The 26,589-nt window shown below is 44.5% G+C and overlaps 1 protein-coding gene across 2 annotated transcripts in view; it reads right to left on the bottom strand.

Moving 5' to 3' along the window:
- ABLIM1 (actin binding LIM protein 1) overlaps positions 1 to 26,589 on the bottom strand; it is a 279,086-nt gene that overhangs the window by 189,785 nt on the left and 62,712 nt on the right. Inside the window, exon 1 of one of the 2 annotated variants that reach the window (XM_066238274.1) lies at positions 19,224 to 19,920. The exons of the other annotated variant lie outside the window; for it this stretch is intronic. Coding sequence (XP_066094371.1) covers positions 19,224 to 19,281 — 58 coding nt within the window. The 5' untranslated portion in view covers positions 19,282 to 19,920. Of the gene's footprint in view, positions 1 to 19,223; positions 19,921 to 26,589 lie in introns of those variants that run through there. 2 annotated transcript variants of the gene reach the window in all.

Consider the following 26,589-nt stretch of genomic DNA (forward strand, 5'->3'; position numbering starts at 1 on the left):
AGAGCGCCAAAGCACTCTGAGGACCGAAGCATAATTAGTTTAAGAGACAGCAAGTGGCTCAGGTTACTCTCTGACAATCCTCTCCAAATGGCAAGGAGAGCCGCTTGGAATGCCTTCAGAGAAGCAGCGCACACGGGAGTCCACTGGGGGAGGGTCACAGGCATCCCCCGGCTCAAACCCCGTAGGTTAGACAAGGCTGCAGCTGTCCCGTCGAGTCAGAGCACTGTTACTGACCTCATATCCCCACCCACCAGGCTGTGGCCTCCTCCAGCGGCCAAAACTTCTCTGTACCCTGGGCATACCCCATTCCCCCCAGCCCGTAATCCTTCTCAGGTTCTCTCACTTTCCCTGAAATTCCTCATCTTCTCCCACTGGATCCTTCTGGAAAATCCACTGGTCCTTAAAAATGCTGCCCAACTGTGACCTCCTTCATCAATATTTCCAGAATGACTCCCGCTTGAATCAATTTCTTCCAGTCTTGTCCCAAAATAGCAGCTCAAATGCTGCATTTAGTATATGCAGCCTCGTAAGATGGTGTCCTGGACGCCTGGTTCCCCCGCTTCGGGAGGGCAGGACTCTTGCTTGCCCCTGTCACCTGTTTCTCTCACACGAGGAGCTCCATGCCTTATAAAGAGAATCTGACAATTCTCAATAAGAAGTGACTATGCAATATGACTACCCAATAGTTGGATATCAAAGACAAAACACACTTCGGTCACTAGGAACTGCTGTCACAGAAGAGGCCAACGCACATATTCTGTGCCAACCTGTCCGAGAACTATTCCCACATGTGCAGCTGTAGGACGCAATTACCCTCCTGCTGGTCAGAGCTTATTATTGAAGTGGTGCTGCCCTGGACGGCTCTAAGTGACAGGCACGTGCCTGAGAGGCCCAGGCCAGCTGTGGCCACAGGAAGCTGTCCCAGTGGTTGGTCATTAGCAGACAGGCTGTCCTTGCTGGCGGGAGAAATAGCTGAGTGTTGAGCAGAAAGCCCGGAGTCAGCATTTCTCCCACCTCTGCTGACCGAGGTGCTGGCTCCAGAGCAGGTGTATGAGCCTGCCTGCTCCTGCTCCCCCCATCCGACACCCCACGGCCTCCCAGGAGGAAAAATGCAGAGGGAAGAGTTTCCAGTGGCACAGGGTGAAGTATTTATAATTCATCTCTCTCAACACAGAAGAGCTACGACTCACTCTGGCAAACCTCGTGTTCATTGCCAATTGACTAGAAAATGTCCAGCACCCAAATAATCTGTTTCCTGACTGTGTCACAATCAGGGCCTCTTGCTCACCGATGTCTTTTCTTCAGATCATTAATCTTTGGACTTTTAAAATGCTGACTTCAAGAGGAACTCCCTGTCCTTTACAGTCTCAAGAAATATGTAAGGTAGATAAGGAATAGAACAGGAGAGCCGATTAAGATCAGAATCAAGCTTTTGTCCACCCTTTGTTTAAGAGAGCTGTCTTCAGTGAGCAAACATTTACTGAGCGCCGACAATGACAGGGCAGGTGTCAGCTGCCTTGATGATGAATAAGATGGGGGCCCCCACAGAGCACGTGAATTAGCAGGAGGCACAGGCAAGGATAAGCCTAACTGCAGCGCACCTTGCTAAATACCACCCAGAGCATAGTTAGAGCAAGCAGAGATGGGGCTTGGCTTCGAGATGCTGGATGTGGTTCATGGGGCCTTTTAATTTTCTGTCTTAATGAAAGGGAATTTGTTTCAGAATGAGAAGTGGCTTGTGTTTCTCATTTTACATGGAGAGTTTTATGTATTCCTATTATAGTCCCAACAATAGCGCGCACTCGCACGCGCACTCACACACACACACACACACACACACACACACACACACACACAACGTTGCGCCCTCTAGGGAGTCTGCAGGGCGTGTGTGTCAAATGTGTCCCCCTCCGTACTGTGGGCCCCATGCTCTGATATTATCAAAGTGCATGAGAAAGCAAGGTTGATTCAGTCTGGTGCAGGTGGGATTATGGAGAATATGATATTTGATCTGGTCCTTAGAGAAGAAACACTTACTAAGAAAATAAGGGGATTAGGGTAAGGCAGAAAAGAACATCCAAACAAAGAATACTCCAGAAGAAAGCTTTACTTGCCTCATCCATGCCAGTGGGAGGAGAGGTCAGGAAGCATGGATAAGGTCTTAGAGAAAAGAACCTATCCACCCACATATAACCTAACCACTCTCTTTAGGGCAATAATATAGCATTCCCTTTGAGCAAGCATGAAGCATGCCTCCAAACACTCTGCTCACTGCCATTCTTTCTTTACGGTGTCAGGACCCGGGGAAAACTCCTGACGTGCACCCACAAATGCATTTCTCACCGATTCATTATTAACAGCCTCTCTCTGCATTTGCTTTCGTCTGAGTACTTTATAACCATGGCACAGCCCTGTGAGATTTGACGGTGGTCCACTCTACACGGAGCCCCCACACCTCAGGCTGAGAAATAGAGACCCCAGAGACTGCCTCCCTTGAACCTAAACCCAGAGTCAGAATGAGATGTTGAAAGAGAACCTAAACTCCCCAAAGGCAAAGCCAACATTTTTGTGGGAACAAAAGACGCCTTTGGCTATTTTGAAGTTCAGGCTTCAAAAATAGTAGAAGGCTTTAGAACACTGTGTTTCAACTGTGGCTGCAGCTATTTTTCTAACAAAGGAGAACTTTCTCTTGTCTTTCCAGAGTCCAGGCTGACCTGGTGACTTTCTACTGTGTCCACTTTCTGGAAGGGACAGTTTATTGGATACAAACTTGGCAGTCTGATATGAAAGATGCCTTCAGGCAGTATCATTGTGCAGACATTATTCCATCTCCTGGCTGCCAATTAAAGATAATCTATTGCAGTGTAGAAAGAATATGCTAGGTCATCTATATCAAACTTGTTCCTTCACATTTTAAATATGTGGATGCTCTAGAGCAGTGGTAGTCAACCTGGTCCCTAGCGCCCACTAGGGGGCATTCCAGCTTTCATGGTGGGCAGTAGCAGAGCAACCAAAGTATAAATAAAAAGATAGATTTAACTATAGTAAGTTGTTTTATAAAGATTTATTCTGCCAAACTTAGTGAAAATCCGACATAAAGGACTTGGTACGTAATTATTATTATATGCTTTAACTTGCTGTAACTCTGCTTTATAAATTTTATAAAGTAAAGTTACTTCCATACTTTATAAATCACCATTACTGTGGAACTGGTGGGTGGTTAGAAAATTTTACTATTAACAGAGATACAGAAGTGGGCAGTAGGTATAAAAAGGTTGACTACCCCTGCTCTAGAGTGTTCATCATGTTAATATAGGGCAAGTGTATTATTTATCAGTAAATAATTTTACATAAATATGCTTCTATTTACTTATTTATTTACCACTAGGGATGCAGAATCAAGAGAGTTTGGAGATCAGAGGTTATTCTCCCAAAATACAGCATAAGAAAAACAATCAGAATGCAACTAACCAGAGATAAGTACTAAATAATGCGTGAAACCAAGGTTAAAGATGCATAAAGAGAAACAATGGGTATGTGTACGCTAATGCGTGGGTTCTGGGGTAAGAAAACCTCACTCAAGTCCTGGCTTTGCTGCTCACTGCTGGGCAACTCAGGTGAGGTCTTCTCTTTTTTTTTTTTTTTTTCAGAGACAGAGAGAGAGTCAGAGAGAGGGATAGACAGGGACAGACAGGAACTGAGAGATGAGAAGCATCAATCATTAGTTTTTTGTTATGCATTGAGTCACCTTAGTTGTTCATTGATTACTTTCTCATATGTGCCTTGACTGCGGGCCTTCAGCAGACCGAGTAACCCCTTTCTCGAGCCAGTGACCTTGGGTCCAAACTGGTGAGCTTTTGCTCAAACCAGATGAGCCCGCGCTCAAGTTGGCGACCTCGGGGTCTCGAACCTGGGTTCTATGTATCCCAGTCCGATGCTCCATCCACTGCGCCACCGCCTGGTCAGGCGAGGTCTTCTTTTATTTAAGCCTTGGTTATTTCATCTATAAAGCAGATACGGTGATAGGAAATCTACTACATAGCTACTAAAGCCTTTACTAGTTCCTAGTACATAGAAGGGCTCTATAAATATTAATTCAAAGACTGCAAATTCAAATACTCATTGGACTGAAAATAAACACTAGAACAGCAACGGAGGCAGCAGGTTGCTGCCGCGATCCTTACGAGCGGCAGGATGTGTGTGCACTACACTCTCTGCTTACAGGAGGCGCACCGCTGTGATCCAGGCACTTACTACTACTTCGGAATGCAAGCCAAGCACTGCCAGATGTTCAGATTTTTATGTGACATCTCCCAAGTTTCATACATTTGCAACTGATTAAAAAAAAAAACCCACAAAAAGGTCTCCACATCCCCACTGCTCCCCATCAGAAAACAAAACAAAGCAAAAAAAAAACCTGCTCACAGACCTGCCAAGGCTCGCGGGCTGCCAGTCTGGGACCGATGTGTAGCTATTTCAAGCCTGTGGCGTAAACCGTCTTCTCCACCAAGCTTAACCCAAATGCTGTGATTTATTTCAGATACTCGAGAAAGGCAGTGGGGTGCAAGGTGTTTAGAAGCATTGGAAGGTCTCCTATAAAAGCTGTGGAGTTTTTCATTTGTAACTGCGGATGTTAATTACGGCATCACTGCCAGAAACCCCTGCAAAGGTGGCCGTGTATCCTCAAACAACTGCGTGGATGATATTAGTAGCACTTCCGACAGCAAATAGTACCGCTTTTTCCCCCCTTGCCTCTAATACAGGAGCATGTCCTTTCTCCGCTCTATTATTTTGTTTATACTTATGTTATGTACTCTTTTATCCTTCCTCAGTAGTAGGATACTATTATACATATTACACTGCAATTGTTCCCCTTCATTTTATTTCGTTTGTGAAATTAAGGTATAATTCGCAGAGAGTGAAAAGCATAAATCTTAGGTTTACAATTCAGTAAGTTTTGACGAATGCATTCACCCATGTAACCCACACCTGTATCAAGATATAGGACATGTCTGTCATGTGGGAGGTTCCCTGTGCTCCTTCCCAGTCAGCCCCAGCCCCTCAGCAGAGGCCACCACGGTGTGCTTCCTATCACCATCTCCGCACATTCTAGAACTTCATGGCAATAGAATGATCTAGGACATACCTGCTTCCTCCTGCCTCTCTTGGTCAGCATGTGTTAGCATCCCAGAGCTGATACCATGTCACTGGTTGGGGCAGGCCATGATCTGGGCGGTTGCCTGGGTAGGCAGTATCAAGTGGGAAAAATAGAACCCCTGAGACAAGACATATAGAAAAAGAAAGCCCTGGCCAGTTGGCTCAGTGGTAGAGCATTGGCCCGATGTGTGGAAGTCCTGGGTTTGATTCCCGGCCAGGCACACAGGAGAAGCGCCCATCTGCTTCCCCACCCTTCCCCCTCTCCTTTCTCTCTCTCTCTCTCTTCCCCTCCCACAGCCAAGGCTCCACTGGAGCAAAGTTGGCTCGGGTGCTGAAGACGGCTCTATGGCCTCACCTCAGGTGCTAGAATGGCTCCAGTTGAAACAGAGCAATGCCCCAGAGGGGCAGAGCATCGGCCCCTACTGGGCATGCCTGGTGGATCCCGGTTGGGTGCATGCGGGAGTGTGACTGCCTCCCTGATTCTCACTTCGGAAAAAGACAAAAACAAACAAACAAACCCAAAAAGAAAAAGAAAGAGTTTGGTGGAAGGAGGTAATGCTGAACTAAGTTCAGGTGTGATAACAAGTCAGATATCATCAGAGCATCCAAGGGGTGCTGTCCAGCAGGCAGCTGGGAACACTGCTCTGGGTCTCAGGGGAAAAGTCAGCGTTGAATGTCCACAAAAGTATGAGCTGGAGCCACAGGAGTAGATGAAAGAGAAAACATCACTGGACCATGAACTTCTTAAAAGCAAAGGTGGTCTCTCTCATTTCTGTGTCTGCCTCATAATATTTATGGACACTGGATCTTAAAATGAAGACTTCATGTCAGTTATCTGGGAAAAAAATATTAAAATTGCCCATCTAGACTCAGTTTACTCAAACTGACCTTCTGTACATAAATGCTTGAGCTTCTCAGCTTTTTGCACTAACTAAATGGTCCAACTCAGCAGTACTTCCTAGCATTCTAATTAAAGTCACATACATTTTATTGATTAAAATTTCCAGTAACACAGCATAATGCTATTACTTATGCTGCCAAGAAAAGAAGCAATTAAAAAAAAAATACAGGCTTCCATTCACCAGAGAGAACCTGAAAATAGAGTCATTAAATTCACCTAAAAGAAGACAAATGTGCAGAGAACAGATTCAGGGGGAACAAAGGGCCCCTAAACACTGTTACCCCTTCCACAATCTACTTTATAATGACAAATGTGCACCCTTCAGTAAAGAATGTTCACAGAACAATCCAAATGAGGCACAAGCCATATTCTGCACAGAGGCAATTCGATCAGCATTTACTGAGCATTTCTTTGCATACAGCTCATGATAGGTATAAAATAGAAAAAACAAAGTATTTTTCTTTTTTATTTGCTGATGGGAACCAGAGTAATCTGTAAAGGCTTCCAACATAGGAGCTTTCAAAATAAAGCAAACAAAAATAGCCTGTGCCAGGATGAAGTGGGTGGTGGATGTCTTCACACAGGACAGATGGATCGCTTGGAGCTTCGTGTGTGCGCTTGTGTGCGTGTGTGCGCGCGCACGTGTGTGTGAGATTCTTTTATTTGTTTTTCAGGAGGAGAGAATGGCTTGGCAGAATTAATTTTTAGACTCACGCTGGCATATGGAGAGACAAGAGGTGGGGGAGGCAGCCTTGAAATAGAGAACAGAGCAAATGGTAATGCCTGAAAATGTAAAAAGGGTAGGAAAATAGCTTTTTAAGAATAAGATTTGCAGCCTGACCTGTGGTGGTGCAGTGGATAAAGCGTCGACCTGGAAATGCTGAGGTCGCTGGTTCGAAACCCTGGGCTTGCCTGGTCAAGGCACATATGGGAGTTGATGCTTCCAGCTCCTCCCCCCCTTCTCTCTCTCTGTCTCTCTTCTCTCTCTCTGTCTCTCCCTCTCCTCTCTAAAATAAAAAAAAATAAAAAAATATAAACTTAAAAAAAAAAAAAAAGAATAAGATTTGCAAATGACCTGAAAAAGTATCATGTTTGAGTTGAAGGAAAAGTAATTTGATACTTGAAGGACCACGGAGTCCACGAAGTGAACAGAAATAAAGTTAGGTTGTGGAACATAGACCCAAGGGCACAACACACAACGTTAGCTGACCGACCGCCAGCCCCGCCTGCAACCATCTCCTTCCCTCAGTGCTGTCCCGGCTCCTCTGAGGGTTACTGCTCCGTGAAGCCTCTTCTAACTCACAGCTCCCTGAGTCTTCCCCTCTCGGAACTGCTACTTCAGCCTAAAATTTCAAACTTGATTTCTAATTGAGAGTTAAGTTATGTCAAATATCTTTTTAGCTATAGTTTCTTCCATTTCATTTTCTGATATTGAAGTAATACACCTCCTTAGAGAAAATTCAGGAAACACTGACAACTATAACAAAATGGAAATAACACAAGTCTACCATCCAGAACCCACTCTTAATTCTTCCTCATATTTTCTTTCAGTTGTTTCCAAATGAAATTGTCACATTACAAATGCAATTTATAACTCTAGTTTAGCAAAACTTAAACCCATGGCATTCAAATCTACTGTCATAATTTTTAATGTTAAATTTTTAAAGTGCAATGTATCTTACATGCACTCAAGTTCACAAATCATGAGCATATGGCATAATGAATTTTTACATGTGCACCCAGGTAACCACCTCCCGGGTCAAGATCTATAAAATTCTTTTTTTAATCTTATTTTTATTAATTTTAATGCAGTGACATTGATAAATCAGGGTACATATGTTCAGAGAAAACATCTTCAGATTATTTTGACATTTGATTATGTTGCATACCCCTCACCCAAAGTCAAATTGTCTTCTGTCACCTTCTATCTGGTTTCTTTGTGCCCCTCCCCTTCCCCCACCCCCTCTCTCCTTCTTTGCCCCCTCCCCACCTTCCCACTCCACCTCTCCCCCCATTACCATCACATTCTTGTCTATGTCTCTGAGCCTCATTTTTTTTAAATTTTTTTTTTATTTATTCATTTTTTTTTTTTTTTTTTTTTTAGAGAGGAGAGGGAGAGACAGAGAGAGAGAAGGGGAGAGGAGCTGGAAGCATCAACTCCCATATGTGCCTTGACCAGGCAAGCCCAGGGTTTCGAACCGGCGACCTCAGCATTTCCAGGTCGACACTTTATCCACTGTGCCACCACAGGTCAGACCTCTGAGCCTCATTTTTATGTCCCATCTATGTATGGATTCATATAGTTCTTAGTTAGAAAATTCTTAATACCTAATAGGGTTCCTATGTACCCGTTAATTCTGCATCCCCCTCCTCCCAGGTAATCCCTATGCTGACTGATCACAGTGCATTAGTTTTGCTAGCTTTTGAATTTCAAGACAATTCAGAGAGTATGTCCTCTTCCATGTTTTACTCCTTTCGCTCAGTATAATGCCTGTTCAATTCATTCATGTGGTTGTGTTCGTAGTCTTTTTTGTTTTTTGTTAGGTGACATTCCATTGAAAGAATACACCACAACTCATTTATCCATTCTCCTGTTTGGGAACATTTGGGTTTTTCCAGATTGGGGCTATTATAAATAAACTGTTAAGACACTATTCTTGTACAAGTCCATCAGTAGACATACACACTCCTTTCTCTTGAGTATATACCTAGGTCTAGTAGCTGTTAACTCTTAAAAGTACCATCAAACACTTTTACTAAGTGATTGGTTTCCTTTATATTCCCAGCAGCAATGTAGGAGAATTCAGGCTGTTCCACATCTGCACCAATACATAGTATCATCAGTCCTTTAAACGTTGGCCATTCTGACAGATGAATAATGGTTAATGAAATCTCCTTGGAATTTTAAGGTGTATTTTGATGATAAGAAATGAGGGTGAGACTTTTTTATCTGCTTATTGGTTATGTTGGATATCTTCTTTTGTGAACTATGGATAATCAGCCTCTTTCTTTTTATTATTGATTTGTAGGAGTTTTGATATATATTAGACCTGAGTACTTTTTCAGATAAACATAATATAACTACCTTCTCTTAGATGGTGGCTTGCCTATTCTTTTTCTTAGTGATGTCTTTTAATAAACAATTTCTAATTTTAATAAAATTCAATGCAACTTTTTTTTTCTTTCTTGGCAAATGCTTGCTTTTGGTTCTTTTAAACTTTTTTTTTTCTTCTGAAGTTGTAAACGGGGAGGCAGACAGACTATCGCATGTGCCCGACCGGGATCCACCCGGCATGCCCACTAGGGGGCGATGCTCTGCCCATCTGGGGCGCCGCTCTGTTGCAACCAGAGCCATTCTAGCACCTGAGGCAAAGGCCACAGAGCCATCCTCAGCGCCCGGGCCAACTTTGCTCCAATGGAGCCTTGGCTGCAGGAGGGGAAGAGAGAGACAGAGAGGAAGGAGAGGGAGAGGGGTGGAGAAGCATATGGGCGCCCCTCCAGTGTGCCCTGGCTGGGAATCGAACCCAGGACTCCTGCATGCCAGGCCGATGCTCTACCACTGAACCAACCGGCCAGGACTGCTTTTGGTTCTTTTAAAGATATCTTTGTTTAATCCATGGTTATGAAGACAGTCTCCTGTGTTTTATCCAAGAAGATGGACTGCTTTATTTTTTATGTTCTAGCTCAATTTAATGCTTGCAAATGGTGTGAGAAGGAGACCAACTGTCTCCAGCCCATTTACTGAAAAGTCCATCCTTCCTGCACTAAATTGTGGTGACATCTTGGTTATCAATCCAATGGCCATGTGTGTGGGACTACTTCTGGGTCCTATTCCCTTTTATTTCTCTATTTTAAAAAGTTTTCCCACCAACACCACAAGGCCATTCAGATTTACTTGTAATCATTTTTTTAATTAAAGAAATCTCTACCACATTAACTTGTGCAGCAATCCTTCAATATGCGGTCCTTGCTCAATGCCACCGGTACCGTGGTGCGCATGAACGAGCATCCTTACCCTCGTCTCCGGCAGCCTTCGTCCTTACTCACCGTGCTCAGCCACAGTGGCTGTCTCTCGGTTCCCCGAACACGCGGCCCTTGTTCTCGCGTGAGTCAGGGACCTCACGCCCAGTCTCCCCTCTGCCAGGCAGTCTGCACGGCTCCATGTTCACCCCTAGTTATCGGTTAGGCCCCCTGCTTACATGTCACTCTGTCTGTGAGGACTTCCACAGTGCCCCAATCTAAATTAGATACTCACACTATATATTAACTCCTGGTACCAGTTTGTAATTATCCAATGACCTGTAGAAAGTCTGTCTTTCCAAAACCGGGTAAGGAGTGCCGTGAGAACAGGAACCGTATCTACTGTTTCCCCAATCACTTCACCACTACAACCAGATGATGGTAGCTGCTCACCACCTATTTGACTCCTTTTTTGTTTGTTTCCATCAAAGAGCAATTCCCTAGAGTTGCTTTTAAATTCTTACTTTAGGCCCTGGCCGGTTGGCTCAGTGATAGAGCGTCGGCCTGGCGTGCAGGAGTCCCAGATTCGATTCCCGGCCAGGGCACACAGGAGAAGCGCCCATCTGCTTCTCCACCCCTCCCCCTCTCTTTCCTCTCTGTCTCTCTCTTCCCCTCCCGCAGCCAAGGCTCCATTGGAGCAAAGTAGGCCCGGGCGCTGAGGATGGCTCCTTGGTCTCTGCCTCAGGTGCTAGAATGGCTCTGGTTGCAATGGAGCAATGCCCCAGATGGGCAGAGTACTGACCCCTGGTGCGCATGCCGGGTGGATCCTGGTCGGGCACATGCAGGAGTCTGTCTGACTGCCTCCCCATTTCCAACTTCAGAAAAATACAAAAAAAATAAAAATAAAAAAAATAAATTTTTTTTTAAAATTTTTTTTTTATTTTTTATTTATTCATTTTAGAAAGGAAAGAGAGAGGGAGAGAGAGAGAGACAGAGAGAGAGAGAGAAGGGGGAGGAGCAGGAAGCATCAACTCCCATATGTGCCTTGACCAGGCAAGCCCAGGGTTTCGAACCGGCGACCTCAGCATTTCCAGGTTGACGCTTTATCCACTGCGCCACCACAGGTCAGGCAAAAAAATAAATTCTTACTTTAAAAAAAGGAGGCATTATGGGCAAAAGTTGAGGCAAATGTATTCAGAGAAAAAAATAAAATACAAAAAAGGTGAAGCAGGTTAGCTGATGAGCAGGGACCTCTTTCTACACCTTCGCTTTGGCAACTGGACTTGGGGTCAAGGTCTGAATCTGCCATGATTTCAAGCAAGACATTTCAGGGAGCTCCAGTTCTCTCTTTTGCATAATGGGACAATAACAGAGTAGCTGAGACAATTAAAGAAGGTAATATGACACGTAAAGACAGTACGTGGGCATGTCACATAATAAGAACTCAGAAATTTTTAGCTCTCTTAATTATTGTTACTTCTAAGATTACTGTGGAAGTGAAGGAGGGAGAAAAGCAAAAACTGTTAAAACCTTCCAAACCAGAAATGTATATGAATGTTCTGAGTGTCATAAAGAGACTAAAAATAAATGTTCCTTACTCATAAAGAGTTTATTGCAAGGCTGTGTCTTAGCAAGTTTCTTGGCAGATCCCAGACCTTCTCCCTCTCTGGGGCCCTCTGGCTATACGAACACATGGCTTTTTCCATGGCTGTCACCTAATGGTAGCAAGTCCCCTTTATCTGCTTGGTGATAACTAGATGTTCCCTGTGTCTCAAGAGTACTCAGGCATCCACAGTCATTGAAGAGCTGTCCATTGGTAGATGGCGCCATATTGGTGACTCTCAGGCTGAAAGCTACACTGTAATAAAATTATACTAGGGGACAGACATTGTTCTTCACATTTATTTATATATGTAAATATATAAGTATTATAGACTCCTGGTATATATGTGAATATATAATTATCATCAACTCCTGGAATACTTACAATGACTTTAGTGTTTTCATTTTCTAGGGCTGCCTTAACACAGTATCACAGACTGGTTTGCTTAAACAGCAGGAATGCATTGTCTCCAGTGCTGGAGGCTGGAAGTCTGAGGTCAAGGTGTCAGCAGGTTTGGCTTCCTCCGAGGGCTGGGAGGGAGAGTCCTTCTCAGGCCTCCCTCCCAGCGTCTGGGAGCAGGTGTTCCCAGGCTTGTAGCTGGTTCTCTCCTTGAGTCTTCACATCGGTTCCCCTCTGTCTGTGTCTGCCTCTGCATCCAAAGTTCCACTTTTTATAAAGATAGCAGCCACACTGAATGAGGGCCTATGCTAATGACCTTGTCTTAACTTGATCATCTGCAAAGACCCTGTATCCAAATAAGGTCACATTCACGGCACTCGGGGTTAGGACCTCAACACACATGTTGCAGGAACACAATTCAACACACAATAGTAAGCAAAGAAATGAACTGAAATAAAGGAAAGAGAACTTCCCAAGAGAAGAAAAGAACACAATATAGACAACAAATGAAAAGAAAATGGAAGACCATCAGTACCAGAGAGAGTGAAGTTACGTGGTCATGTTACCTGGGAAAACGGTGTGTTTCTGAGAAACTCAGGGGATTTCAAATTATCTTGTTCTCAAAACTTCCCTAAGAATTTCTTTTCACTTTATGGCTCACCTTGGATATAATGACTAGGAATGGAGAATGATGCTAAGCCCTTTCATGGTGCAGTTTTATTTTAATCACGTATTTAAAATCGGGGGGGTGGGGGAGATTTAGTTACCTTGGGGAAAATCCTGTTACTCCCGAGGAGCCTGGGTCCCTCCCTCCCGGCCCGATGACTGACACACTGTGGGCTGCTCTCCTGCAGCTGTGACGCCCCGCCCCTCCCCTGCGCCACAAAGGGAAGATCATGGTGACCTTCTTCCCTGTCGCATCCCCGGCTCCTACTGCAGTGACTGGTAAATAACAGTGAAAGGAGGGGAAAGAAATAGTACCTTTCAGACCCCCCACTTCCTGTGTGCATTCTGAGATCTCCATCAAGAAAACCAAGAAACCCTTGAGAAAAATAAGAAGCTTTAGAAAACCTTTTTTTTTTTTTTTTCCCCTCTGACAGAGACAGAGAGTCAGAAAGAGGAACAGACAGGGACAAACAGACAGTAAGGGAGAGAGAGAGATGAGAAGCATCAATTCTTTTTTGTGGCACCTTAGTTGTTCATTGATTGCTTTCTCATATGTGCCTTGACCAGGGGGCTATAGCAGAGCAAGTGACCCTTTGCTCAAGCCAGCAACCATAAGGTCCTGTTTATGATCCCATGCTTGAGCCTGTGACCTCGTGCTCAAGCTGGTGAGCCTGTGCTCAAGACAAATAGGCCTGTGCTCCAACCTGTGACCTTGGGGTTTCAAACCTGGGTCCTCAGTGTCCCAGTCTATCCACTGTGCCACCACCTGGTCAGGCATAGAAGACTTTTAATAGAATTAAAACTCTTATCCAAGGGGCATTCCTCATCCCCACCTTTTCTACAGCTACATTCCAGATTCTTCAGTATCTGGATTTAGTCAGAAGCAATTTGTCAAAGTGCAGGCTACTGACAAGCTGACTGTTTGGAGTACAGATCTCAAGATTCCGAGAGAAAAAACAACAACACTTATTTTCTAACAGTATTCTGAGCTTTTTTCTAGCTTCATATGTGGGGAAATACATGAAGATTTCTAAGGAAATTCTAAGTGAAATAACTGATGTGAAAAAATACCCCCCTGAATTCTGCATATTGTTTCTTAATAGTTCAAACAAAACATCCCTATTAATCCCATTTGTTCCTTTAAACAAATCTAGGTCATGCCAGTCAAATAAAAATTTTTAAGTGGCATAAAATCAAACTATTTTAATTAGGTATTTCTTTCATTTTCTTTCTAAAGCTTTTTTTCTCATTCTCCAGCTAAATGAAGCATTAAACTTCTTAGTAAACCTGTTTTCAAACAGGCTTTACAGAGCAAAAAGAATTTGTAGCAAGTAATACTTTTGAAGAGTGAGGAGTTTTTATTCAGACTGAACCACATTAACTTGTGGAAATTTTATCTATTGAGTGACTGCACCGTTTTATGACTTCATCCCTAAAACATATCTTGTTAAGCTAAACTAATCTTTATTGCCTTTGAAACCATTGCTTCTTTTTCAAAAAGTCTTCAATAGCTGATCTTATTTTTTTCAATACTCTGGACCAGTAGTCTACAAACCACTTTCTGCCGTCTGGTTTCACAAATAAGGTTTTAATGGAACACGGCCATGCCTGTTCATTTATGCGCTATTCATCACCGTTGAATAGTTATAACAGAGACCATTTGGTTCACAAAAGCTAAAATAGTTACGATCTTGTTCTTTGCAGAAAAAGCTTTGGGCTAGTCACATGAAGTGTTCAAATCTTGTATTTCTTAGCTTTTTGCTCTATAAACATCTTATTCAGTGGTTTCATCCGAGATCATTTCCCCAAGGATGGTAATAAGGTCCCTGTGGGTCACAATTATCTTTTAGTTTTTTAATAAAAAAATGAAGTGTCCGGGTAACTGGACGTAAGCCTTTGACTTCGTCCTGGGAAGTGTTTATTGGTGTCGATGCTAATGCTACTGTATAGGAGGCATGGTGGACTACATCAGTGGCCCTAATTTATCACCTCTCCTTATAGCCAAGCCCTCTTTACAATGCCACCCACTGTGAACCTGGGTGTCACCATGTGACTCGCTCTGGCCTCTCCAATGAGGAGGAAATGACAGTGTGGGAAGTTTGAGCTTAGCCCTCAAGGGATCATGTATGTTTTACTTGATAAAAAGAAAATGAATCAATAAAACCAATAATAGTAGTTATTCCCTAATTTTGAATGGTGGTCTAAGGGAGCTTGTTGCCTTTCATATACTTACCAGAATTTTTACAATAATAGCTTATTCTTCCATGATTTGTATAATAAAAATTTTTTTTAATGAAAATATACACATTAAGATACAGTGACTGAATTAGAATCAAGGCCTTGGATTCCACAGCACTATGCAACAATTTCAATGATTTGGAAGCGTCTGGGCTTCTCCCGTGGCGCTATAATTGCTAATTATATAAGCCATTCATTACTACACAGGAGGTACGGTGCCATACGTTTTATAGGCATCCCCATTTAATCCTCACAATCGTACAAAGCAGGTGGTACGATTAGCTCCATTTTATAGATGTGGAAACTGAGGCTCAGAGAAATTAAGGTTAACTTGCCTGAGGTTACACAGCTGGTAGGTATTAAAACTGAGATGTGGACCAAATCTCTCTGTCTCTCATGCTCAAGAGCTTACCATTGTGTCCAGAAGGAATGTGCTTTCCTTCTGTAAGTCCACAATTATACATTTATCTTAGAATAAGATAACTTTGGCCCTGGCGGGTAGCTCTGTGAATAGAGCTTTGTCATGGTGTGCTGAGCTAGGCACACACGAGAAGCAACCAGTGAGTGACAACTAAACAGAAAAAGTAAGTGGAACAGTGAGTTGATGCTTTTCTCTCTGTCTCCCTTGCCTACCTTCTTTCAAATCAAGGGGAAAAAATTAAAAAAAAAACCCCACAAACTTTGAAATTCACCAAAGAATAGTCAGTTTAGCCAGAGGAAAATAAATCCCCAATCCCTTGTGGCTTGGGCAGAGAGGAGGGACAGAGGTGGTTCTTGAGGCCCAGAGGCATCCTGTCCCCATGCTGGAGCCATGGTACCAAGTGACCGGCAGTCAGAATGTGCCTCTTGAAGCCAGTGTGGCCACCTATCTCCCAAGGAGCCCCCAGGCCTTCCTAGCCAGCGTCCCCATCACCTCGTGTGACTACAGCCTCTTACATCTGGTACTCCAGTCCCTGCGTTCTCCACCTGCCCGGGGCCTCACTCATTTCTCATGCTGGCGAGACGCCCAGCCCATCTTTGGCACACACATGCCAGTGGTCCTTTCCAAGATTATAGATTCTAAATGACAGAGGTTTATTCCAAACAGCACCTAGCTCAGTGTGTGCCACCTGCTGAGAGCTGCTTAGGAAATGAATGGTAACAGACAGCACGCTAATAAACTGCTCCAATGCCAAGTCCAGGGAGGGCCCAGCGACACATCAGCACACCCTCCCTGATGAAGCGACCAGTTAGAGGCAGACTAGTACAATGACAATGCCTTTAAAGTAAAAAAATATGATATATAGACATGGGTGAGGCCAAGAGCCCAAAAGTAAAATGGGTAATGAAATTCATTCACCTGTATGTGTACTTGAGTGTTCACATCGCCAGAGACGCCTTATATGTGAGAAATAGAATAGACTATTTATCCCATGTTAAAATAGTCAACAGAGGTGTGCTTTTCATAAAATAGTACCACTCACTGACATGGTGTATCCCTTTTTCCAAGAACAGGGTGTATCCCATTTCACCTTCTACCTCCCTAACCCGCTTCAATTCACAGGTACGCATGAGGTCTGGTTCCCCGTCTATTATAAAGGAGAGTCATTCCCCTCCTGAGTAGTTTCTATTTCCTTCAGGTCTTTAAGGACGCCTGGTGTGGTGACAAGCCTGGGGGCCCTGTGAACAGTTGGCTGTGGGGGAGGGGAGACTCAGACAGGCACTCTCAAGGCCTGTGCTAGTAACAGTTGTACGCAAGCCCAGTGCTCAGGGGTCCTCGGGCGTGTCCCTGCAATGCCACGCTCCAATTGACCCACCGATCACTGACCTTGGCAGAGCTCATTTGTGATGGCAGCAGTGACAGCCTGTGCAAGCAGAAAAACCTGTCCTGTCCAGCATTCCACTCTCTCACCCGAAACCTAAAAAGTGCTGATCAGCATGTTGTATTCCCCCCCTTTTGGGAAATGGATGGCCTTTACAGATAGGTCTTGCTAAACTCCAATGTTCTGAATGAATACTGTGACTATCACGCCAATCTTTAGAGAATATCAATAATGGAGAAGTGCCTGTCAGCAGTTAGGTTTTAATATAAAATACAAAGCTGGGTATCTTATATGCCTCCATTAATCGTATGTGAACACGGGCTCTAAGCACAGCCTTTGGAGCAGAAGGCAGTAGATCTCCGTATCAAAGACTTACACCAGCAGCCATCTAACTAGCTCCTGCCTTCAAAATGAGCCCGGAGAGGAAGGACAGGAGGTGTACTCTTATAACGGGGGATGGGTGGGCCCATGAAGGCTTTGTTGCTTTAACGCATCAGGGACCCAGCGACAAGAATAAGAGACATACTTGCAGCATGGCCAAACTTTTTCAGTATATGTCTTTTCAAAATATCCATCTATTTAACACAAAGGTAAAATATATTGTCAATATTTCCTCTGGAGAGCAGAGTAAACCCCTTACGTTTAAACAAAGCAGAGTAAACCCCTTACGTTGCAAACATAAGGTGTGCCTGTTTTTAAGTCTCAAAATGATTCGCCAACTTCCAATTTCCTGAGATTCAGGTCACCTGTTGAGCGATCCAGGGATGCTCTCTCTATAGATTCTGGCTGGCAGCAAGTGGAAATATGCCAAATACCTTAAAAATACACCACAGAGTGGAAAAGAGGAAAGTAGTAAAAAATGGAGAAGAGAAAAGAAATCTCTTGTCTGTCCACTTTGACCACTAAAAGATATACTTATGTGACTTATTCTGCTTATAATCTCTCTGTCACATACGATTTTCCAAACCCTGTCCCATCTTTCCTGGAAATAAAAACTAAAGCCCACTCTTTTTATAGTGTAAGTAAAACAGAGGCTTTGAAATTTATTCAAAGAGAGACATACAGACATCTTTAGATATTCTAATTCTATCTCTAAGACCTCTTTTAGTTAGAAAAAAACCTTTGAGTCACAGTTTACAAAGTGAAAATACCAGTCATATATTAATCTAATTAACACGCACAGTGTTACTATTACAATTCAATTCTATCGTCCAGGAGAGCCCAAGAGTGTCCAAGGGTCTCGAGGCCTTTGTGAATATCAGGGCGCGTCGTCCCTTAGAAAGAACAGGGGAGGAAGAAGCTGGGGCAGAGCTGTTGGCTTCCTGCCCACACAGGGCCACTGGCAGCTTTAAATTTTATTATTCTGATGTTTGTCAACTTTTGTCTTCCCCATAAATGGCAGAGGCAGATCAATTAATGTGAAACGACATTTCCAGATTCTTCTGTCAGCACAGTCTTTTTAAATAATGTCCGTTTTCAGGAGAAAGTTTTATGGCACAAGAAACCACCATGAATTATTCATTAGTTCCAGAGTGTGCCAACCTGCAGTTCTTTTGTACCTCTCAGCAAGTGTGTACATGCTCAGGGTAGCATACGGGGCTCCCACTCCCGCCCGCCCGGGGAGGGGGGCAGACCCGAGCCAGCGCACTGGAGGTCTTGGGAACCTGAGCCCAGAGGGCACTCGGAAGTGAGGGTGGGAGGGGACAAAGCGAGGCTCCTTCCCTGGAAGTACCCACCTGCTTACTCTCCAGAAACCAAAACAAGTTACGATCTCTTATCTCAAGGGGTCTAGTATCAAAAGGAACAGCCTGAATCGCCACAGTCTGCCGGTTTCAATGGAGCAGTCAGTGAGATTGTGCCGGGCTGCCTCTGAGACTGTGGTATTGGCTGCCGGTCCCTGGGGGTCACGCAGGATGCGCTGGGCCACTCCTGAAGCCAGCCAGCCAGCCTCACCGGAGAATGAACTGCCCATCAGACACAGCTAGAGGGGAAGCTGCTAGGGCCCTCATTCAAGGGCAAACAAAGCACCCAGCATGCCCCACCCAAGGAGACATAAGCTCCCTCCTAAGGGGGGGGGGGTCCCTGCAAAGCTCTGTTAATACAGGTAGTGCCCTGGCGATGGGGGGGTGAAGGGCAAAGAGCAGTGAGCAGAGATGGAAACACAGGTGTCACCCACAGTCACCGAGGGCTCTTTTTACAGCCTTCCAACAGACTGGCCCACCTAAGTTGAACTTAATGTAGCTCAACTCCTGCTACAAAACAGTCATGCTAATTTTAAAATCCTGTGACATTCATGGCATCTGTAAGTATGTTGATATAGAAGATACGCATTTTACACAAACGTGTATTGTGCACATAGAGTGTTAACATACTATAAGGAGCATAGCATTATCTCACCAACAGAGAAGTCCCTGCCTCCTCTCTCCCCATCTCTAAAGACATGGTCTATGCCAGGTGGCACGAATGCCTGCCAAGTTTACAAAACGGACAGTCAAACCTTGGTTGTCTCCGAGGCCGGGATCAGGGTCCATGAGCTCAGCCGGTTCCCAGGCCATGGACCTGCACAGAGCTCCGAGGTTCCGGGGTTTCTTCACCAGGCGGCTGGCGCAGGAAGGACTGCATCCACTGCTCAAAGGAAAGGTTTAGCTGGGCCCTGGCTCTCCTCCCAGGAGTCTGTGGGCTGAGTTGGACTCCAGCAAGGGTGTGCCACCCAGAGGGTGTGCCACAGTCAGCTCAGGAAGAATGAGGAGTTTCCTGCACGATTCTAGCTCCTTCCTCATGTGCAGAATCCTCAAACCCTGTATGGCCCCCCCCACTCTGTCTCCTACCCATTCTAGGGACCACTCTACAGAACACAGCGGTTCCTGGAACACCAGCAGAACCCTGTCCGTCCTGGGAAGCCACTATCAGAACACGCCCAGTGTTCCTGAGATTTGCCTCCACTCTGCACCATCTAGACTCCAGACTTTGCTCACTGTCATTGCCCAACGACTCAAACACACAAAACAAAGAAAGAAAAGGATCGATTTTCCCAAGCCTTCTGTCTCCTCTTTTCGCATCATGAATTGTCATCTCACCAGATGGGCTTTTTATTACTTTTTTTTTTTTAATATGAAGATTGAACAAAAAAAATGCTGTAATTCAAGGAGGTGCCTTTTACTATCGCCTGACTGTTCATCATGGCTTTAGATGACGTTCCCTGACAAAACGCTGGTGTGAGACAGGTCGTGGACTCTGAGCCCTTTTATATTAGGTACAGGCTCTCTGAAAACAATGACCTCATCCGGAAAGGCTTAGGAAAGAGGCATTTTTTTCTTTAGTCAGTAATGCCTGATGTGGGGTTGGATTACCTGCCACCCACGGTCCAATTTTTCTCCCGGTTATTTTTGAACATGGGGCTTTTGCAATCGGAAACATTACAAAGACACAGTTTAAATGGGAAAAGATACTTGGGACAAACATTCCTGGCATCAGATGCATGTATTGGCTAAGAGGTAGACAGAAACTGGCCTGTTTTAAGGGTGATCATTTAACTCCTGCAAAAAAAAAAGACATAAGCCCAGCACCCATTCTGAGATATTAATGAACATAGAAGGCCCACCATCTTCCCAGGGAAAGACTATACAATCACATTGTTTAAATATAGTTTGATTAACTGAACATTCCCAGCTTCCTCTTCCCATCTAGGTGGCATTTCTATTTCGTTTTGTTTTGTTTGGCGATGTTTTGAGATGGCTCTGGGGGTAGCCAGACTCACTGGGTCACCCATCCTCCCTTTCTCTAGCCCAGGTCTGGAAGTTTTCTGCCCCTGATAACGTCCTCCTGACTTGGCCAAAGCACCAGGCGCCAGACAACAGATCACAACTGGAGCACTCATTGATAAAACGCTTGGCATCTGCTGAGCCGTCACATGTTCGCTGCTGCCAAAAGGCCTGTTGCATTTATTGAAATCCTCTGATCACGCCTAATGCCGAGCATTCTCGTGACAGCAGTTTCCTGTTTTAGCCCTGTGTTTTCTGTTAGTGTCTCAGGATTCTCACCATAAGGATGGAACGGAAGTCGTTCATAGCTGCCTTTTTACTCCCCCCCCCACTGGCCTTCATTTTGAATGGAATGGATGCCAGTTTTTCCTACTTCCTTGAAGCCTCAGTTTATGATTCACACCTGATTTGAAATGAAAAGGGGAGGATGAAACCACGTGCGGTGCTGTAGCTATCTTCTGGGGCTAATACAGAATTCTAGTTTAAAAGCAACTTGCACTGGTTTTTAAAGCCTGGGAGGAAGGGCAGGGAGGTAATCCAATATTGAAACTGATTTTTTGGACAGTTAGCCAATAATGTAGTTCCTTCCTAGTCATGGTCCCCTAAATTTGGCTTGTTGGTTGAGCCAGAGATAATTAGATTGGCAATTTATTAGAATCCAGAAACCAATTGCTTAATAACTGTTTAAAATGCACAACTATTTCCTAATTGAATGGCAATTATACTCCCACAATGTTATTTGCAAATCAGAGCTACTGCTGTGTCCTTCCCCTGACGTAACTGAGTCACCTTAGGAACCTGGAGAGGTCTTTACAAACCATGCACCTCGGAACCCTGCCCGGAAAAGCAACTGTCAGCCAGAAACATTCATACATAGAAATACTTTCAGTTGCATATTCCCCTATAGTGGAGAAGTGCTTGATTAAACATTGTTAAACGGGTTTCTTAACTGTGGTCTTCTCAGAGACATAGGCGCATGTGTCTTGTAACTTTAGAAGAATAAGAAAAGAGGCATTTTTCAAATTTATTTGACCAGCACACCCCCAACCCCAGCACAAATATTAACTAACCACCAAGCAGAGTGGGAAGACATTGCTCTAGGGAAGGGGGGCCAAGAGGGATTTTAGAGATGATTGATCCCGTAGTGTCAAAGATGAGAAATCTTAAAGACAGAGGAATCTAGGAAATTTCTAGTTAGGGTCTCAGTTCTTCTTCCTTATTGAATAGGACCTTTCCAGAAATTTAGTTTTCATCTTTACCAGGGGAATCATTTTTCTTATGGAATTTAATTTGCTTGAAGTTTCTGTCTCTTCTGCTTAAAGGCCACACAGAATGTATAAGGAGGACAATTCTGCCCGCTATCTAAATGGGCATGATAGGCCTCGCCGTGTTTGCAAGTAGGGTACGGTCCCGGTGATGTTACCACGCCCCAATAACATGGGTGTCGCGTGTTCTTAGGCACACAGCACCTCTTACAACACATTATGTTAAAAGACCTGGCCTAGCCCTGGCCGGTTGGCTCAGCGGTAGAGCGTCGGCCTAGCGTGCGGAGGACCCGGGTTCGATTCCCGGCCAGGGCACACAGGAGAAGCGCCCATTTGCTTCTCCACCCCTCCGCCGCGCTTTCCTCTCTGTCTCTCTCTTCCCCTCCCGCAGCCAAGGCTCCATTGGAGCAAAGATGGCCCGGGCGCTGGGGATGGCTCTGTGGCCTCTGCCTCAGGCGCTAGAGTGGCTCTGGTCGCAACACGGCGATGCCCAGGATGGGCAGAGCATCGCCCCCTGGTGGGCAGAGCGTCGCCCCTGGTGGGCGTGCCGGGTGGATCCCGGTTGGGCGCATGCGGGAGTCTGTCTGACTGTCTCTCCCTGTTTCCAGCTTCAGAAAAATGAAAAAAAAAAAAAAAGACCTGGCCTAGGTCTGCATTGCCGTTACAGAATAGGAGACAGCGCCTGTCATAATGTAAATTATGACAAGGCAGAGAGTGAAAATAGCAGATATTGGGAACAAAACATGCATAGGGTCCTGCCCTCATCTTTTAAACTAAGCAGAAGAGACAGAAACTTCAAGCAAATTGAATTCCATAAGAAAAACGATTCCATTGGGAAAGAGGTAAACTAAATTTCTTAAAAGGTCATATCCAATAAGCAAGGAAAACCTAGACCCTAACTAGAAAAGCACAGAAAGGAAAAAAAAAAAGTTGAGTATTGACTTATCATTTTCCTTGAACTTGTGTTCCAGTGATACTCAGTTAGAAACCCAGATATTTGGCCCCAACCCAAGCTCAGCTATGTGAGGCCATTGGAAAGATCAATTTCAAGAACTGAAAAAACTTGCGATTCACCCACACTTAAAAAGAAAGTACTTTTGACGGTGGTCTTTATAACACACAATTGTCTCTGTGCTATTAGACTCAGTCTCTGCTTGTGATTTCCAAGTGGACCCTATGTAATTATTTTTGTAACTGGAAATGATATTTTATGGGTTCTACCAAGGTGATATCAACACTTGTCACATGTCCCTCTATATCACAGCTTCATAAACTGCAAACAGAACAGCCTTGTTATTATTCTTGGCTCACATTTGCTGAGGGTGCACTCCCTGCAGGCATTGAGCAACGATTCCCTCATTGATTTCTAATACCCTTCTGGGACAGGTGCCATTATCAGCTGCATCTTAAAGATGAGGCAACCAAAACAGACAGAAATTAAAGAAATTGCCCAAGATCACTCTACTAACGAGAGATATGGCTGAGACATGGGCACAAGCAGACCGAATCAGAGACCATGCCAGGAAGCTCAAGATTATTGAAACAGCGCACAGCAAATCATTACATCAGAGGAGATGCCAAAGCCATCTCTGTGCCTTTGTAGGAAACACGAGTTTAGCAGTACACAAAATATTAGATTACACCCCAAACTACCGCTTTTTGCAAGAAGGTCTAAATACTGAAGGCTGTATGGGGGAAGGGTGCTAAATCATAATGATTTGCTATAATCTGACTTTTTATAATTTCCATGTTAATTACTGGTCTGCTCCTGAGTAATAATGTAGGACTGCAGCGGTTATAAAATATTCCACAGATAGCTTCGCATCTAGAGAATGAAGGAGGATGTTTATTGACTGTGCTATTCATACAGGACTCCATTTAATTGGGATTTGTTGTTGTTGCTGGGTAGAAAAACAAAATGAACTGGAAGACACCTGCCTGGCGAATGTTACGACACAATTTCATGTCACCTGTATCTTTCACTTGGAGTAACTAACCACTGCCAAGCTGGTCTGCCACCTTCTCTTCGGAAGCTGCATTCAACGTTAGTGGGAGAATGGCTTCCCAGACATTGACTAAGATTAAGTGTAGTATATGTTCTAATCAGCTCAAAGTTCGTGGGGAGAGAAAATGTGCCGCTTTCATGAAAGCGAGAATGCTACTGTAAACCACTGACTGACTCAATTTTCCAGTGTAGTTTGGGAGCCTTCAAATTTAATTTAACATTCTACATTTCCCTGCCAAGTTAACAATTTACCGAAGATCAAACCCTTATCCTTTGTCTCTAATGAAAGCAATCAATTATTTATGGACTCATGCAGACTAATTATTCCAACAACTTCCGATTGACTTGTGAGAATCTTAGTGGCGTGTCTCTGCCTGCTCCCAACTTCCCTCTCTTCCAAGAAGATCATTACTCATGCCTCAACAGAGGGAGCTGGGCCAGTCTGTAACTATATACATACATCACAACTTCATAAACCTAGTCAAAAATGATAAATGAAACAAAACAAAAAGCTTTGTGCCTCTTTCAAATTCAAGAAGATAAGTCTAAAGTACTCGTCATGATAGAGAAAAACAAAAACAAACAAACTAGAATGCATTTCAGTCCTTCAAAATAAGTCAACACTGAGGTTGCCTTGCTAAACCTACTCCTGGCGTTCCCACACTCCAGCGTCATCCTGTGAGCACACAGGCGAAGAGAGTACGGGAGCTCCCGGGAGGCCTTAGACTGGTCCCGTTGTTCTCCAGCTCAGAGATGGAATGATGAGGTCTCCCAGGGGTTGCTGAGGGATTAGGGGAGAAGGGCTGACTCTGGGCTTTGCTCAACCTCTCCCCAGAGAACTGCGGTGGATCTACTTTATTTTCTGGGCTTTCAGATGGGCCTTTATTTGAAGAAAGGGTTCCACAGCTAAGAACAAACATGCACTTCAAACACTTCCCATCCTGTCCAATCCTCTCGTTTTAGAAAAGAAGAACATGAAAGTGAGCTAGTGACTAGTTTTGAGTCCAGAAGGACTGAGCGGCCAAGGGAGGGCTAGGACCCCTCACAGTCCTCCAGCGCACACACCTTTCCTGCGTTGCCAAGTACGTGGGTCGAGGAACGCGCCCTGCCCCCACCCGCGTGGTCAGTTCTGGAAGAGCTGCGCGCCCTGCCCCCACCCGCAGCAGCTCTTCCAGAACCGACCAGAGCACTACAGGCAGGCTCGCAGGGGCGGCAGGTGTTCTTTTTCTTCTTATTATTATTATACACATTTTTAAAAGTACTAGACAGAGAGTCCAGGGGCAGAAAAGTAGCAAGAGCCTTGCCAATTTAAGGTAAAAAACGAAAATTTTCGAAAAAGTAATGTCGACCAATAGAAAAATAGTATTTGGTTGGTAAAAATTGAATTTGCACACAGAGGAAAGGATCTATCTGCCGCTGCAACCTTTGCTCTTAAAAACTTCACTCTTAAAGTTCCATTTAGCAAACCACAGGCAGGCACACTGTGGGCCCCCCCCCCACCCCTCCCCCGTGCGCTCCAGGCGGTCATCGCAGAGTGCCCAGGTCGGAGTACATGCTAGGCGATTACCATAGTCGCGCCTCCCGAAAGGCGGGCTCTACATTTTAGAAAATGTGATGACATTAAAATGGGAGAAACAAAACATGACAAATTTTAGTGGATATTCCGGCTCTCCGTGGGGTCTCTGGTTTCCAAAGTCTCCTTGAAATAAACCCTTTAAATGGCCCTGGTTTCCCAGTACTAGTGGAGTGATCTGAGCTACTTCTTGTTAACTCTATATGTGCCTGTCTTCTCACCTGTGTGATGGGGACAGTCATAGCGCCTACCTTCAGGGTGATGTGACAATGTAAGCTAACAGTTCCTGGTACATAGTAACCTCTATATAAATATTAACATCATTATTATTATTCATCCTATTATTTATTTATTTATTTATTTATTTATTTTTATTAAGTGAGAGGCAGGGACGCAGAGACAGACTCCTGCATACACCACATTAGATCCAGGGCTGCGGGAGGGGAAGAGAGAGAGAAAGATAGAGGGGAGGGGTGGAGAAGCAGATGGTCACCTCTCTTGTGTGCCTTGACTGGGAATAGAACCCAGGACTTCTACACGCTGGGTTGATGCCCTACTGCTGAGCAAACCAGCCAGGGCTATCTTATTAAAAAAACAAAAACAAAAAACTTCAGTTAAGTACTAGACAGAGAGGCCAGGGACAGAAAAGTAGAAAGAACTCTGCCAATTAAAAACGAAATATGAAAATGAAATTGTTCCAAAGTTTGACGTCAATCAATAGAAAGCAATCGTCAGTGGATCAAAGTAGAGTTTACAAGCGCGCTGGGGGCGTGGTCAGCCCGACCAGCGGCACTGGGGCCTGCACTCCAGGCGCCCGGGAGCAGCTGCACGGCCAGCACCCGGCATGTGGAGAGGCGCAGAACCTTGGCACTCAGCCCACACTCCTACCTACCAAACAGAACTCCGCATTTTAACAAGATCTCCAGGGAATTTATGTGCATATTAAAGTTGGAGAAAGGCTGCTGCATGGTATATATTGTAGGTCAAAAGAATAAGACTTCATCCCATGGCGACCTCTCCATACTTGTTCTAAAACCTATATACCCTTCCGTTCCCCCTCCTGTTAGACAGTGTCAGCCAACCTGGGTCTTACAGCAGCTCCTCCTTTTATGGGACAGAATCACACATCAAGAGGGCGTCCAAAGCAATGAAGCCATCTCTAGTCAGTAATGTCAATGATTTAAACACGTCATCATCATGATCATCATCAATGGCTCACAGTTACTGGGCACTTAAAAGATGCAAAGATTGACACAAGG

Source organism: Saccopteryx bilineata, chromosome 7, assembly GCF_036850765.1.
Source record: "Saccopteryx bilineata isolate mSacBil1 chromosome 7, mSacBil1_pri_phased_curated, whole genome shotgun sequence".
NCBI lineage: Eukaryota > Metazoa > Chordata > Mammalia > Chiroptera > Emballonuridae > Saccopteryx > Saccopteryx bilineata.